The 18,147-nt window shown below is 36.3% G+C and overlaps 1 protein-coding gene across 4 annotated transcripts in view; it reads left to right on the top strand.

Annotated features, from left to right (window-relative positions):
• Window positions 1-18,147, top strand: part of Gmppb (GDP-mannose pyrophosphorylase B) — a 243,518-nt gene that overhangs the window by 116,088 nt on the left and 109,283 nt on the right. For all 4 annotated transcript variants that reach the window (XM_090385375.1, XM_090385372.1, XM_090385373.1 and 1 more), the window contains one exon: window positions 2,863-3,018. In XM_090385375.1, the coding sequence (XP_090241501.1) occupies window positions 2,863-3,018 (156 nt within the window). The remainder of the gene's footprint in view (window positions 1-2,862; window positions 3,019-18,147) is intronic.

The following is an 18,147-nucleotide window of genomic DNA, read 5'->3' as shown; positions in this document are numbered from 1 at the left end:
ACGTTGACCTGTACTCAACAAGTACAGGTCAATGTTGAGATCACCTTTTGTGCCCTTAAAAGATAATATCTGCTCTACAACATCATCTTTTGCCCCTGGCAGACATACCCTGGTCCTGTTCCACCTATCCTTCTTGCATAGGATATTCTCCGTCTCCCTGACAATAGGGTCACTAACAATAACTAGTTCCTTTGGGACCAGTGCATTCTATCTTGGAGATTGTCTCTGTGTTGCCTGATGCACATGTGTGAGCTCAGCCGTTGAGCTGAGCAGCAGAGTGCTTGATGGGTCCCTCATTGGTTATTGGAGTTATTGGTTTTACTGCATTCCATGCATTTTCTGATTAACATAGCATCTTTAATTGTAAAATTTTGTTGAAAGTCCAGAATTGTTATGCGTTTGTTAATAATTTTTTTTATAAAATTGTTTCAGTAATGGCATTTTAAGATTCTGTATAATTTCCTTATCCAATTGCTGTATAAGAGCTGTTACATTTGGTGGCAAATAGTAACAAAAGTTATTCCCAAAATCATATAATAATTTTGATTCATGTAGGTGAGCTCTACAGTTATCCAAAAGTAAAAAACACTTAGTGTTTTTGACTTTTGGATAACACAAAAGATATCACAAAAAATATCCTTATCCATCCATGCATTTTTCTGTGATTTATAAACAATTCCATTGAATTCTTGAGAACAAGCAAATTTGTCAACCAATAAAAACTTAAGTCTGTTGGCCTGAAGTATTAGCACATGCAAGAACAGTTCTGTTTGAAACTACTAGCACCTTTCTCAGTCCCATTAACCAAAGGTTTTGTAGATAAACACTTCCAGTACAGTTCTGTCTCATCTACATTGTAAATTTGATCAGCTATAAGTTTTTTAAGCAGCTTATTTGTCCTTAATAAGCTACTCAAAAGTAATACTGTATTGGCCTCCTCCCATCAGCAGATTGTTTTTTTTACCAGTAATATCCAATTTCCTAATTCCATGACCATTCTTAAAATTAGTTAACCATCCCCCAGAAAATGTACATTTGGTATTTATTCCCATTTTGTTCTTTAAAATCTTCTTCTTTGGTAACAACCATTGATCCTGAAATAGTCAAACTGTGTGATCATGCTTATGAAGACTTTTTCTATTAGCATTTGCATTGTTAGGATAATAAAACATAGTAAATTTTAAAAGTTTGTCTTTGAATGTTTATTATCATACATCATTGATGAGCCAATGTTATATTTGCTCATCAGTATAATATACGTTGCTGTGTATATTATACTGATGAGCAGGAGTATATTATATTTAGGAAATTAGAATGGAGTGTTGTAAGTAGGAGCATATACATAATATACTCATACTTACATCTCATTCTAATTTCTTAATTATTTCAAGTTTATTACTAAACTTTAATATTATTTTTGGTTTCTTTGTAGATTGAAATTTATTTTGTTTTATAATGCTTTGAATCTGTTTTTAAACAACTTAAACTTATATAATATGTTAAAAAAGCTAAGTAAATGCTTGGTAGCAAGAGACATGCTGTCCTTAACAGCAGTGTATATTAAACTAATGTGTAGTATTCATAAATAATGAGCAATAAATTGGCATTATTGGTTGCAGCACATCAGTGGCATGTGGTGGATTTTGAGATGTCATTCTTTCAAAGCTCTTCTGTAACACTCAGAAATTTATTATTTTGGCTCATGTAGATTGGATTTGGTGTTGTATATACACTGCCCTGCCATTGATATCTGGATTTTTGCTGAAAACTTTAGTTTTTGTGGAACACTCTCCACTAAATTTTTTTTTTTTTTTTTTTATGAATGCCTTTCAATATTTTCTGCCATTCAGCCTTCATCCGGGTTAGCCCTGAACTGGTTAAAATGACCAGTTCAGTTCATTTTTGAGTGGTCCCTTCTCACATGCATCTGACAATCCAATTCACATCATTAAATTCAGCTGTGCTGGCTAGTCCAACCTTTTGATGCTCATATCCATAATGAAATCTTTAGCTTTACAACAGGTTTAAAACTTCAGAAAGTTAGTGGGACAGTATGTCTCCTTTTTTTCATCTTCAAGTTATTACAACAAATAGAAGGTAAAGGAAATATACTGTCTCATTTACCTTCTAGTTGTTATGGAAGAAGAAAATGGAGATATATGGTCTCATTTCAGAATTTTCATGTCTGCAATTTCCTCTATGGTTTAGTCATTAAATCTTAAATCATTTCCTTAAATCAGCATTTAATTGTTAAACTTTGTCAGCAAAATATACCATTTGGTTTGTGTTGGCAAAAAATGTTATGCATTTAGGTTACTTCCAGCCTCAACAAGGACTGTTTGGTTCAGTAGATGCTAATAGATGGCTATTATTTTTGCATCTCTTACTTTAATCCTGTGATTCTTTGTGTGTGTGTGCACATGCTTATGTGCTTGCCTGAGGAGGTTTATTCATAATCAGAGGAGTGAGATTATTTGTGGATTGTTAGTTTTGTAAAGAAAATAAATGCCTTTATATATTAATTTGTTCTTATTTTGACTCAGTAATCCAATATTACAGGGAAATTATTATCCAGATAAAATTGGTTTGATATCACTTTAAAAGCATTATCCCTGAAGGTTCTCAGTTCAGCACACGTGTGTGTGTGTGTGTGTGTGTGTGTGTGTGTGTGTGTGTGTGTGTGTGTGTGTTGCCATTGAACTGAGTGCTGAACACAGTGTGTTCAGCACACACTTCTTAAAGGGTTAATAGCCATGAAACTTTATTTCACTGAATAGATAGCACAGGTCAATATATACTTAAGTAAAAATCCAATCTCTTTTGATCAGCTAAAGATTAAAGAAATTTAATTTTTATATATAGGTGACTAGAGTTGAAGAACCATCTAAGTACGGTGTGGTAATTTATGATGAAAGGAGTCGTATTGAAAGATTTGTAGAGAAGCCACAGGAATTTGTTTCAAATAAGATAAATGCTGGGATGTATATGTTTAACCCTTCAATTTTAGACAAGATAAAGGTAAGCAGAGTAGTTTTAAAAAATTTTATAATTTGTAATTATTAAATTTATTAACTTAAATTTTGAACCGTAAATAGATTTATTTTTGAATACAAATTTTTATTTTAACTCTCTAGTTGTTGCATCCTTAAAAGTCATACTGGCTGTTGTATCTGAGTCTTCTATGATAAAGGCAATCAGTAATTTCAAACTAGGCAATAATGTATTATCTTGACAGTATAATTGGATGTAAGAAGAAATAATATGTATTTTTTAATTATTATTATTATTATTTTTTTGTAAATTAACATTAAACTGGGATTAAAAATTATCATAACAGCTAGTAGATATTTTCATAACCATAGAGATAGTAGTAGTAGTAGTAGTAGTAGTGGCACTTGATGCAAGAAAGCAAGTGTAGGAGCTTATGCAGCATCAGCCAAAAAAAAAAAAAAAAAAAAAATCACACCATACCCTCCAATTGCCTGTCCAGTTCCTCCTTAAATTTATTTAACCTATCAACTTCCACAACGACAGATGGAAGTTTGTTCCAGCAATTAACCACCCGCTGGCTAAAGGCAAATTTCCGCACATCTATTCTACATCTATCCTTTCTTAATTTGAACTTATGTCCCCGTAGGTTCGTATTCTGAACAAGTGGGAGGATCCCATCAGAATTCAGCGTGCTCAACCCATTCAAGGCCTTATAGACCTCAATCAGATCACCACGCAGGTGCCTAGTCTCCAGCCACTGCAATTTGCAGAACTTAAGCCTCTCTTGGTAAGAGGATCCCTTCATTCCCCTCACCAATCGTGTTGCTCTTCTCTGTACACGCTCAAGCAAATCTACATCCTTCCTAAAATGAGGCCTCCAGACCTGTACGCAGTACTCAAGGCGTGGCCTGACCATTGCCTTATACAGAGGGACAATCACCTCCTTTTCCCTGCTAGCAAAATTCCTATATATCATTGACAAAACCCCATGACCTGCCCTAGCAGCCTGTCTACATTGCTCAGAAAACTTCATATCTGACTGCACAATTACTCCCAGGTCTTTTTCATTTTCTACCACCTTAAGTGTAGTACCACACAGTTGGTACGTTTCTCTGGGGTTACTTCTACCCATATGCAGTACTTTGCATTTGTCAAGGTTAAACTTCAGTTGCCACTTCTTAGCCCATCTGCCCAAATTATCTAGATCCTGTTGCAGTAGCACACTGCCATTACTGTCATTAACAACCCTGCCAACCTTCGTGTCATCTGCAAACTTCGACATTAAGCCTGATATACCTTCATCAATATCATTGATAAATATACAAAACAACAGTGGACCCAACACCGAACCCTGTGGGACTCCACTAATAACATTAGTCCACGAAGAGCAGCACCCATTGATTACCACCCTCTGTCTTCTCCCACTTAACCATCCTTTTATCCATTGTAGCAACTTACCCTTAATACCATTCTGCTCCAATTTGTACAGTAGTCTTCCATGCGCAACAGTGTCAAAAGCATTAGATATCCTAATCCTATAGAATATCTTTTAAGCCTATATGACAAAAATATATTTTTAATACTTTTAAAATAAAAGTTTTAAGAATAAAACTTTAAGAATAAACCTTTACAATAAAAGACTTAAGTTTTTCGTTATATGCTTTGTTTTAAACAATATTGTAAAAAATTTAACAAATTTGGCAGTCAGATTTACTTCCGCCACTTTCCCATGCTTGAGTGAAATTCTACAATAAAGTGCATAATATATGTGAATCAGATCAACAGGAAATGGTGATCTGATTCACATATATTTGCACGAAATTGATAATATCTGACCTGCATTTGAAATTGATAATCTTTGTGCTAATATAATTAGAAAGGTTTACTATTTTATTTTTTAGTGTTATGGACAATAATGACAGCCACATGCAAAATTGAAGTGCTGACGTGTTTAGAAATTTCATATCATATCGGTGGTCCATTAGTGATCAGTGTATTTTGTGTGCCAAGCAGTACTAGCTAAACTAAAAACTAGCTTAAAAAAATTGGCAAGAAGACTTATTAAAATAAGCATTCCACTTATGTGATCAGCTGCATCAAATGTAAGGTCCACTAAAAGCGGTTAAGCAGTTGACCAAACAACTTCACCCTAAAATTTGTAATGCCTAATTATGTTAATCCATCAAAAAATTATAATCCAATTAACACACTTCAAACTGAAACAGTGATATGTAGGATATGAAATCAAAACCAAAAATAATTTAATATTAGATATCTGCATCCCTCTAGAAGTAATATCTCTGACCTGTGATGTTTATTTTTATTATAAACTTGTGCTTTTCTCAACAAATGCTTAAGCCTCTTGTTAGGCTTCAGAATTTTGTGAACTGGCACATATGCAGAAAGAAAATCAGATCCATGTATTTAGGATACATGGCTCTGATTTTCTTTAGGGACATATCTCTTAAATTCCAACAAAATAAAGAATGCAGATCAAAGGTCAGAAATATACTGAAGGAATATTAAAATTCATATTTATATCACTCCGATAGTCATTTTAATTTTCAAGATCCCCCCCCCCCCTTTCATTGGCTTAAAAGACCACTCATTGCATATGTAACACAGTTGCACACTTTCCTAATTAGTGGTTTTAATCTTGCAACAAGCAGTTCTCAATGAGCACTCCTTTTTGTTTTCAAATCTTCTTTAGCATAATCAGAGTAACTAAAAAAATTTTGGTGCTTGCTGCTGGAACAGTAGAGCTTCCTTCCTTGTTGAAATCTAGTTTTCAGGTTAGTAATGGTCTCAGTATTGCTTTAACAAAATGTCATGTTCAAAAATATATAATAGTTCATATGTATAAAACTTCATAAAAATATTTTCATAAACAAAATTTATTTCATGGAGTTATCTTTATTTTTGTTATCTTTGCAAGGAACAACACTGAACAAGATTAATTATTATACAGTTAGTTCTCGAATTTACGAGTTAATTCGTTCCTAACGCATGCTCGTAAAGCGAAAACTCGTAAAGTTGGAATTTATTTCCTATAGGGGTTATGTTATCAAAAATGAAATTAGTTAGCCAATTAGTTTGTTTAAACAATGATTGATTTATTGAAAGAAATGAAAACTTAGCTTGTAAAATCAAGCATATTATAATAAAGAAATTATTTATGACTTACAAATTTTAAAGAATGTTTATTCTTCATCATCGACTAAATGCACACTCGTTGATCACTCATTATTGGCTCGGCACTTCGTTGGTTTGTTGCACAAGGAGTCGTCTTCTTCAGAAATGCTTCAAGAGGCATTTGTTTCCAAGATAATCTTCTCTTTTCTTTATAAATTTCACGATTGCATGCATAAGCATTTTTTAACGGAATGCACAAATTGCAACCAACACGATTTGTGCAGAGTAACAAGTTTAAAAAAAAAAGGAATGAAGTATATATATATACTTACAAACCTATATCCAGTACCTGCAATAGTATTACAAAAAAACTAATAGCCTTCAATAAAAAACTAAAGCTGAACTTGAACAATTACAACTTGCCTTATATATACTTCATTCCAAAATTTCATAAAAACCCCATAGGTTTCAGATTCATAACCTCCTGGAAAAACACTAGAACAACTACTACAACCACTGCTGCATAACATACATAACAGCAGAATCATAGGCAACAACCTACCTGTATTACAATTTTTGCAGAATAATAAAGTCAACAATATTCAAACCTTTGATTTCCACAGCCTATTTACAAGTATTAATCAAACCAATCTAAAATCTGTACTCAAAGATATCTATGCTAAATATAAGGATTATATATCCTGCAATACCTATTACTGGAACAACATACTGAACCTATGTATCTCCAATAATTTTATATATGACGGTAATACAGTGTATCAACAAACCAATGGAACACCTATGGGCAGCCCAACCTCATGCATAATAGCCAACCTATATCTATATTGGTCAGAAACATCATTTCCACAGGACCTTATCCAATATAGATATATAGATGACCTCATAGTGATCAACAGCCCGAATTTCATCAAGGATTATGGACACTTATACCCCAACGAACTCATACTGAAAAAAACAAACAACTTTGATACAGCAGCCCATTTCTTGGATCTAGACATTAAGTTAAAGAATGACATAGCCTCCATCAATTTGTACCACAAACGTGAAGAATTCAACTTTAGCATAGTAAACCTTACACAATGGAATTCAAATATTTCCAAACAGGTACATGCCAATGTTATTCTGGCACAATGCATCAGAATAGCAACCATATGCAGCGATAATGAAACAGCCATTGATAACATCAGGACATTATACAGGAAACTGATAAACAATCTTTTTCCTATAGCATATCTGCGCCATCATATCATTAATGCCCTTAACATACTAAGGCACAGGAACCTCAAGGAGATTAATATAAACAGCATTATTGACATATAATTATTCCCATACATATCAAGTATGTATATAGTGTAAATACAATACACTAGGCCTCTGTGGTGTCTTACAGCCTGGAAAACTCATACCCACCAATTGGCCTAACACAGTGTATTTATCTTGTAATTATGTTCAAGCCTAACTTTGTTTATATGTGAATATATTATAGCTTAATTGTATTCAAGTATACCACTTTTAACACAACCGACTTAAATACATGATGCACTAACTCTCGGACATTCGTTCAGGGTCCTAACTATAGGAACGGGTTTGCAACCCCGAACTACCCTAGCCAAACTACATATTTCTACTATAATCATCTTTTTACTTTGCTAACCTCTACATATTATGTCCTGTGCACCATTAGTTTACCGAACGCTACACCAGGGCTCTATTTTTCTAACTTTACCCAACCTGTTTTTTCGCCTTAACAAAGTTTAGCTGCCTTCTACTGCTACTTTGTCAGCTATTATATTTCTTACTATCCTGGGCAGTTGGAGCATCATGTACTTAATCCTAGCGTAGTTTCACCGCCCACTTAATTTCATTTCATCTCAAACATACACCGAAATTTGGTCTAACGCTAGGGCGCCGCTAATGTGCCCACGCATAAATACACTGGTAATCCTCTGACACAGTCTTTTCTGTCAGTCCGGCCAGTAGCGGTAAGTTCCCGTCATTCGAATTTTCCTTACCTTTGTCTTTGGTTTTTCCACCTTCATAACGTTCTACTTACTTCTTTAATGTCATCCATGATCTGTATGTATTACTTTATCAGCACATATTTGTATTGGCAAACTTGTATAACCTTATTCAAAATTAGATTCAAAATTTATATTAGATTTACCACGTGGAATTTTGCACGTGTACCTTGACATACAGAACATGTCGGAAACAGAAGTAAGAGTATTGCTATCTTTTTCATTATTTTGGTGGATGACCTCTGAAGAAGACACTAAAATTATGAATGACACCGCAATGCTATTTCCACCTAGGTCATCTCTTCAAAATTCCATTTGGTTTATTTTTCTATTGTTATATTTATTTTAATTTTGATTCCTTTCTTTCCTTCCCCCCTTTCAGTCAACACGTATATCGCTCGCAGGGTACACCGTATTTTCATTAGTCTAATTTTTAGCATAAATATCTACTTACTATATTTTATACTAATAAAAATTCTTTATATATACATTATGGTTGTAGGGTATTTTTTGCGTTAGCAGTGACCCTGATCCATATTTCATGTTATCGTAATTCTGCTTATCTAATCTTATCTAAATCTTAATTTCCTCCCCCCGCATATACCAATAGCTTCTCCATTCTATTATTCTATAAAATTATATATATATATATATATATATATATATATATATATATATATATATAATATTTTTTTTTTTTTTTTTTTTTAACAATCCTATTTTCTTTTTACATACTTGGATATATATACATATATATTATTAGAAAACAGTGAAACCCGAGGGGCTCACATCTGGTGAGTATGGGCTTGGCACACCCAGGGTCCTGAGGTGGATATCGGCATTCTTCTTTCTTGGTGATTCCTTTCTACTTCTCTCTCTCTCTCTCTCTGGGTAACTCGAGATTGGCGCCTCCGTAGCCAGGTGGGAAGGAGCAGCAGTGCGTAGCACACGCTTCTTGATTAGACCGGGGTTCAAGCCCGTCACCACCAAATACAGAGGATGCGGAAAGGTCAGGGAATGACCACCGCATATCCCGGAGCAATATGGCCTTAGTTGCTAATGCTCCTAAAAAAACCAAAAACCAAACCTAACTCGAGATTTTTTTTTTTTTTTTTGGCTGGTGCAACATAAGCCTCAGGCTTCCTTGCACCATATGGCTAATTATAATAATAATAACTTGTGTGCTTTTTTGCTCGAACAAAAGTAAATGCATGTTAAATGATGTTATAAGTAAATGCACCTATTTTATTTTTTTTATTACAAATAAAAAGCAACACTACTTTGTTACAAAAGTACAAAATATATGTTGCAAAATATAAATGGGGGGGATAATAATGTTCTCTGTAATGTGCAGTAATTTTATCATACTGTGTGGTACAAAGCTACTTGGCGCCAAATGCCAAGCAACACCTTGATTTACTAGTGTCTTTCTAGTGTGAGTACTAGCTTTTCATAACTTTTTTCCACTGACAAAATTAGTGCTGGCAACGTTACTACTACCTCTGCTAGCAGCGTACTACTCTCCTACTCTTCCATTTGTTTGGGCCGAGTGGGTAAAGTACCTGCCCGGCAACCCAAAGGTCGCGGGTTCGATTCCCGCCTCGGGCTTGGATCAAAGTACTGCAAAAACCTTGGGAGGTGCAATATGGCCACAGAAGCCGATGCGCCAACAACTACCAAATCAAAAAAAAAAAAAAAAAAAAATCCATTTGTTTGGTGACTAGTTGTCACTGTCCAGCCTCCATGAGTTGGGGTCAGAAACTTGGGTGGAAAGTGCTACTTCCTCAAGACTAAAATGAGAAAAACGTGGAATTTTACAATTACCCTTGAAGTGAGCCTCAGTGCTCATCATACTCTAAATTAAATGAAATTGACTGTAAGACATCACAGTCAAAAAAGGCTGCATACTGACAAAGAGCAACAGGAATGTCATCTTTCCTTATCTTCCACTTTCTGTCAAACAAATGTATGGGTGCTTTGTCTCCCATACAAAAATGCTTAGAAAACACAGCAGGTTTGCCAAAAATGGTGAAAAATAAACTTGGATCCTGTGATTTATTAATTGAAACTGTGAGTCATAAGCAACCTGAGACTCTGCTGAAACCATGCAAGTTACCCCATGTGCAACACTAAATGCCTCCAAATGGCTAATTACAGAGTGGGACTTGAAGTGGGCCTGGTCCAAGAGTTAAAAGATCAAAAAGTTACACAAGAAAAATGAATTGTGATCAAAAAAGATGCTGAGCTTCTTCCCACATGTAATATCATTGTTACATTTGGTGCACCAATTTACCTTCCAGTGTTGAAGCCAGCTATCTCAACTGCCTTGTAAGACCCTGTATTCCTACCCTATCAGATGCTATAAGTGCCAAAAATTTGGTCACTGTCTGTTGAGGGGATGCAGTGTGCCCAAACTGTAGGTCCAAATCCCATGTACAAACAGATTGTGATGTTGAAATGCCACATTTTCTGAACTGTTGAGGCTAAAACTCTACTTAGTCTAAATCCTGTGAGCTGTGGAAAACAGGAAAAAATATTCAAAAATATAGAGTAGAGCAAAAGTCAGCAAACAGGAGGCAAAGGAGCAAATTATGCTTGCTGCACTAAAACATACTTAAGAAGCAGCAACAAAGAAATACCAGTCGGTTGTGGCACAAACTGATGTGTCAGTTCCATCAACCATGCCTATTGCAGATTGAGCCTGACAAATACTCTCAACCTCCACAGCAGTCTCCTAAGGAATAGCATGTGATAGATCATACCAACACACTAATTACTGTTCCACCATCTGCATCCCATAATTCAACAGAAGCTGTAATGGACATGGATATAGATGACAGCACCCCAACCTGGATGAACCAATGGAAGAATCTTCCCAAAAAACAAAAAAATGAAAGTGAAGAGACAAAAACCGACTGGACTTAAAAAAAAAAAAAAACAGACTAAAATGAACCCAGCTGTTAAAAACAAATAATGGATCACATTGTAATTGTAGAGACCTACATAGCAATATTGGTGATATTTATGACTAAATCAAGCAGTGTGGTCTAGCAAGCATATGTCTACAAGAAACTAACCAATCTCAAACTAATATACCTCTCACCAAAGAAAGAATATACTTATAATGGCCTGGAAGGACTTCTTTAGATTTTTTTCCTCCCTTTTGTGTATTAGGAAACTTTAATGCACAGCACCTACTCTGGGGCTCCCCGCATACAGACAAGGAAAACTTCTGGAATCACTGCTTGGCAAACATAATTTAACATTGTTGAACACTGGTGCTGATATTTATATTAATTTCTCCCCCTAGAACAATTACAGCTATAGACCTGATAATCTGCTCTCCAGCATTGTTCCACTCATTCTCTGGTCAATTCTGGACAACCTGCTGAGCATTGATCATTATCTGATAGTTTGTGAAATTCAAACAGCTAGCATCCCTCAGTTAGAAAAACATTTAAAATGGAAATTTTAAATCATCAAATACCAATCCATTGATGATGCCACACGGATTCTGACTGATGCAATCAGTGCCATACCCAAAATCTCTACTAGTGGTCCTTTTAAACATGCCAATCAGTGGTGGAATGATGCATGCTGACTTGCCAATAAAGAGAAACACTGGGCATAGAACCTGTTTTGTAAGCATCCAACAACAAAAAAACCTTATAAGTTTCAAAAAACTCTTAAAGCAAATGTGTGGCTTGTAAGGAAAAAAGTGAAAAAGATTCTTGGATACAGTTTGCCTCTACTGTAACAAACAATATGAACAGCAGAATAATCTGGAACAAAATAAACTGAATGATTTATTTTGCATCATTTCCAATACTGAAGTGGAATTGGGCAAAATTTATCACCTCCAGTAGAAATAGCCAATGCTATAGCAGAAAATTTTGTACAAAACCCAGATATATCTTCATCCAAATCATCATTTCAGCAGCCTAAAATGAAGGCTGAGCAATGCAAACTAAATTTCAGCACAAAACTATTACTTCTATATAATCAATTCTAAAGCTTCAGCCTGTGAAACACCACCGATCCCTAATTATCATACTAAGCATGAGGAGGAAGACTAGGCAACCCCCAGAGTTGCTTCAGCTTATGGGGTGTACCCAGTGGTGTACTGTGAATATTTTAACAATGGGCTTGCAGTTTTGCTGACTCTTTAATGTGAAACATCCTTGGGGATTCTTGCTGAGTAAATCTGATTGGTCACAGAAGTGACATCATCTGTAGCTTCGGCCAGAGGCGCTGCCCACGTAGTAGTAGTGGCATGTGATGCAAGAAAGCAAATGTATGAGCTTATGCAGCATCAGCCAAAAAAAAAAAAAAAAAAAAACCACACCATTCCCTCCAAATGCCTGTCCAGTTCCTCCTTAAATTTATTCAACCTATCAACTTCAACAACAACAGATGGAAGTTTGTTCCAGCAATTAACCACCCGCTGGCTAAAGGCAAATTTCCGCACATCTATTCTACATCTGTCCTTTCTTAATTTGAATTTATGCCCCCTTAGGTTTGTAATCTGAACAAGTGGAAGGATCCCATCAGAATTCAGCTTGCTCAACCCATTCAAGGCCTTATACACCTCAATCAGATCACCGCGCAGGTGCCTAGTCTCCAGCCACTGCAATTTGCAGAACTTAAGCCTATCTTGGTAAGAGGATCCCTTCATTCCCCTCACCAATCTTGTTGCCCTTCTCTGTACATGCTCAAGCAAATCTACATCCTTCCTAAAATGAGGCCTCCAGACCTGTACACAGTACTCAAGGCGTGGCCTGACCATTGCCTTATTCAGAGGGATAATCACCTCCTTTTCCCTGCTAGCAAAATTCCTATATATCATTGACAAAACCCCATGACCTGCCCTGGCAGCCTGTCTGCATTGCTCAGAAAGCTTCATATCTGACTGCACAATTACTCCCAGGTCTTTTTCATTTTCTACCACCTTAAGTGTAGTACCACACAGTTGGTACGTTTCTCTGGGGTTACGTCTACCCATATGCAGTACTTTGCATTTGTCAAGGTTAAACTTCAGTTGCCACTTCTTAGTCCATCTGCCCAAATTATCTAGATCCTGTTGCAGTAGCACACTGCCATTACTGTCATTAACAACCCTGCGAACCTTTGTATCATCTGCAAACTTCGACACTAAACCTGATATACCTTCATCAGTATCATTGATAAATATACAAAACAACAGTGGACCCAACACCGAACCCTGTGGGACTCCACTAATAACATTAGTCCAAGAAGAGCAGCACCCATTGATTACCACCCTCTGTCTTCTCGCACTTAACTATCCTTTTATCCATTGTAGCAACTTACCCTTAATACCATTCTGCTCCAATTTGTACACTAGTCTTCCATGCGCAAAAGTGTCAAAAGCTTTCCTGAAATCCAAATATATGATATCAAAATTATTTTTTGCATCCAGTTCCTTTGTAACCACATCATAATATCCTATCAAATTTGTCAGACAAGACTTTCCCTTAACAAACCCATGCTGTGTCTGAATTATTGCTGCAGTCATGTCTAGATGATCCTGCAATGCATCTTTAACCAGCGACTCCATTATTTTACCCGGAACAGAAGCTAAACTAACTGGTCTGTAATTACTCGTGTCACCCTTCGATCCCCCTTTGTGAATTGGGGATACATTTGCACATCTCCAGTCCGTGGGAACCTCCCCTGAGTCCAAGGATGCTCTCATAATTATGGCTAAGGGTTTGCTTAGTTGCTTTGCCGCCTCCTTTAATATAACTGGATAGATCCCATCCACCCCAGGTGCTTTTCTTACGTTTAACTTCAACAGTTTCTCTTCCACTTTGCTCTCAGTTATTACAAAATCATTAAGTATCCTGCTACAATTTGATAACCTTCTGCCATTTTCAAACCTTAATAATTCCTCATGTGTGAATGTAGATGCAAAATACTCATTCAGTTTGTTTGCTATCTGTTCACACAATTAGTCTGCGCCAAGAGCACGTGATGCATTTTTCGTGACCAGTATGCTTTCTCGAGTCAGCCTAGGCATCACCCCCCCCCCATGATGATGATACCTGATTATAATGATGCATCTCTAGTTCTAACTTTTTAGAATTTTTGAATAGTATGACATCACAATCGTACTTCCTGAAATAAGTATGATTGCAACAATACAAGTATTTGTCATATGACTGCAGCAATACAGATATTTGTGAAGAATTGGTTTTTTCGTCTTGCATTTTCGTAACATTCCATTTTTAGGTGCCCCTAACAGCTGTGTATGTCGTTTGAACTACAAGATTGGTACTTCAATCGACACTGTTTTCTAGAGACATTTACATATGTTGCAATTGCAAGTATACATATCTTACTTTCGTTATCATAAATCCATTGAGTCTGGTCTTCCAGAAATTATGAAAATTTGTGAATGTTCAATAACAGCTTTTGTATTTACAATACCAAAGGTCTTATTTCGTAATCTATATACAAATCAAAATACCTAAAAGAAACGTGAAGGATTCACATAAAACCTGTACCGCATGTGCAGAGCACACGCGCCACTCTTTTATTCGTCTTTTTTTTTTTTTTTTTTAACAACCAGAGAAATATAACTAGACACATCTTTTTGATGATAAAATTTTAATATTGTGAATAAAAGTAACATGAAATATTTCCCATATCACAAATAACAAACTATCGCAAAACATTCTACAATATAAAAACAAATATTACATAAAAAACATACTCTTCTAGAAAAGGTGCACAAAAATCACAGATTACATGAAAAAAATTATCATACAAACATTGAAGAAAATTTTATTCAAAAAATTGCCATATAGAATTTACTTCTTCATTAATATTTGTTGTCAATCTTCTGCTTTGCTCAATAGCTGAGTGATGAGTTGACGTAACGATCCGGATCAAATCGAAGCAATGGTTTTTCCATTTAGATGTATGGTCATCATAATCTGCAACATGTTCAATTGTCACTATATTATTCACTACGCTGGAAGCTTGCTCAGCTTCAGCACTGCTAATTGCAATGGTTTCAAAGATATTTCTGGCTTTCTTAATTGAAAAGGGAATGTTACTCAATTTTAAAGATAAACTGTCTTTGACAAAATCTCTAAAATCGTTAATTTTTATTTCATATTTTATCAGAAAACTTAAATTTCTTTGTTCATTTTTCACCGTCTTGCCACGGAGACGAACATTCCTCCATATTCCACAATTCCAGATAGCATTTGTTTAAATTTTCTTTCAATTCCTCATCGTCAATAGTGTCATTATTTTCTTTATTTAATTTAAAATTACTCTATTGTATTAATAACTTATTCTTAATAACTTGTCACGAGATAATTTTTTAAATGTGTTTTTGTTTTCGATTTTGATTCCTTCAAATTCTTTTAACTTCAACATGCTCTCAATTTTAGCTTCATGATTTCCTTCAGAATTTTTTCAAATTAGCAATAGCATTGATAGCTAGATAATTAGTTTATCTATCTGCTTTTACTATAGTGATGCTGCGACTTTGTAAAGCTTCTGAAAGGTAAGAGAGCTCCTGCAGGATGTTGATCATTAGTGCTAAATCGTTTAAGAAATTTCAGATTGAAAAGTCGGTTGAAATTGAAAAATCCAGGATATTTAACTATCTGATATAAAATGTTTGCACAAAGCAAGATAGTTCCTCCAATCCTTAATTGTCGTCCGCAAGCTACAAGCAGTCCATTGTGGCCCGAACATACGACCAATCTTTATAATTTCCACATCAAGTTCTTTAGCAATAATCCTTAATTTGTGCTGATTTTTTAGAGATTGGTGATATAATGGAGAAATTTACTGAAACGCATGGATCACTCACTTCTCCAAAATACACGACTTCGTGTTGAAGTAAAGGGAAGCCACAGCACAGGTTGACCAGAGGCTATCATCCATGTCAGGAATTTCCTTAATCCTCTGACTGGATATGGAAAACTAGCATGACGTTTTGGAATGTGGCTGCATAGGTTTTACGGACCCCGCTAACGTTGTGGAATGGTAATCCCTTTCAGCCTTAATTTGTACATTCTAATTCGTAAATTGCCTAAAGGCCAGAGGTGAGAATAATGCATACAAAGTTCTCTCTTGTAATCCATTTATTCTATGGAAACTATTTTAAATGTGATTACCAAGGGGAGTTCAAAAAAATTTGCTATAAAGAAGTTCGTTAAACAGAGGTCTGCCTGTAACTTGAAAATGAATTACTTTTAAAATACATAACTAGTCGATTGTGCCATTAAAATGCTGGAGATGGGACCCAGCTCGCCCCACCATAGTTCCAGCTCTGGATATTCAGGATTTAATTTGTAAAATAGATGATCGTTTCAACGATGGGCTCGCAAATTTTCAAAAGAAATAACAATGGGCTCTTGTGAGCCCACTATAGCTCACCACTGGGTGTGCCGTAAAAGAAAGTGAAGAGTGAGTGAGGAAGATAGTGGCAGAATGGTATTTACAGCATGTAAAAGGTAGGAGGATGGAGAAGGAAGGCATCCTCTGGATGATTGAAATTGAGGGAAAGAAGATAGCCTTGATCTGGGAAGCCCACCCAGTGCCAGGGGAAAGAAAAAAAAGCGTGCAGGGCTAGAGCATCCTGCAAAAAGATATACCATTTTGGCATCCCACAACTTCAAGTAATTGTCAGCAATGCCTGCCCCCCCAACAAAGGTATTCAGTTGAGATTAAGCCTTGACAGGTTTAGGATCCTGCAACCTCGAAGAGGACACCTGCAGTCCCATATTGGATGTCAGGTATCAGCTAGTGTGAATTTGACAACCTCAGGAGAGGAGCCAGCAATCCCATCCTGCAAAGGTAGTATCAACAGGTTAAGGAGGGTCCGGGCGCCTCCGTAGCCAGGTGGGAAGAAGCAGCAGTGCGTAGCACACGCTTCTTGATTAGACCGGGGTTCGAGCCCGTCACCACCAAATACGGAGGATGCGGAAAGGTCAGGGAATGACCACCGCATATTCCCGGAGCAATATGGCCTTAGTTGCTAATGCTCCTAAAAAACCAAATAACAATAAGGAGGGTCCTGTGTCGTACAGGTAGTAGTGTTCAGTAGATAGTAGTGGTCAATCTGGAGGTGATGTTGAGCTTTGTAAAAAAAACAAAAATAGTGGAGTGTCCCCTGAGAATTGGATGAGTGACCTCAGCTTGAAGTATGCAACAATCAGTTTCTTTGCTGAGGAAGGTTTTGCTTTTCTTATAGTAAAGCTTGAAAACTGCTTGTAGTGAGTTTCGTCCATTAGGTAGATAAATTCTTTACCACACGGAAGAAAGAGGCCCAAGTCAAAACACTTTGCATTCGAGAAGCCATGTCCAATGATGAGATATGTGGCGCCTCCGTAGCCAGGTGGGCAAGAGCAGCAGTGCGTAGCACACACTTCTTGATTAGACTGGGGTTCAAGTCCATGACCACCAAATACGAGGACGCGGAAAGGTCAGGGAATGACCACCGCATATCCCCGGAGCAATATGGCCTTAGTTGCTAATGCCCCTAAAAAACCAAACAACAACTACCATGAGATATGTTATGAAGATGCCTAGTGAATACTAGGGAGATAAATGTAAATGTCAGTTGTTTTGCCATTGCTGTATGAAATGTGTTGCAGTGTTCTCCTTTTATTGTTCCAGACATGATTGAGATTATATTCCAGAATATTTGCAGGTAATGATTTCCTGTGATGGTAATGTAGACCTCTGGCTATGACCTCAGTTGGATGGCACCAGCCAGAACCTGCAATACAACGTGTGGGGACAATTAAGCAGGTATGAGTGGTGGTTAAAAGAATATGCTTCTGGATTGATTCCAGTTTCCTCTTATTGCAAAAGATAATGACCCATTGATACCAAACACCCACACTGCACTACACTGCAGGTAGGTAGACAGCATTGTATATGGCAGAGGGCACAATGTTTTAACCTCCAGTCACATTTTGAGATTGTTGAAATCATTGCA

This window comes from Mastigoproctus giganteus, chromosome 11 (assembly GCF_048544385.1).
Source record: "Mastigoproctus giganteus isolate SK-2022 chromosome 11, ASM4854438v1, whole genome shotgun sequence".
Taxonomy (NCBI): Eukaryota; Metazoa; Arthropoda; class Arachnida; order Uropygi; family Thelyphonidae; genus Mastigoproctus; species Mastigoproctus giganteus.
The sequence above is the reverse complement of the archived record's forward strand: the minus strand, read 5'-3'. Positions and strand labels throughout refer to the sequence as shown.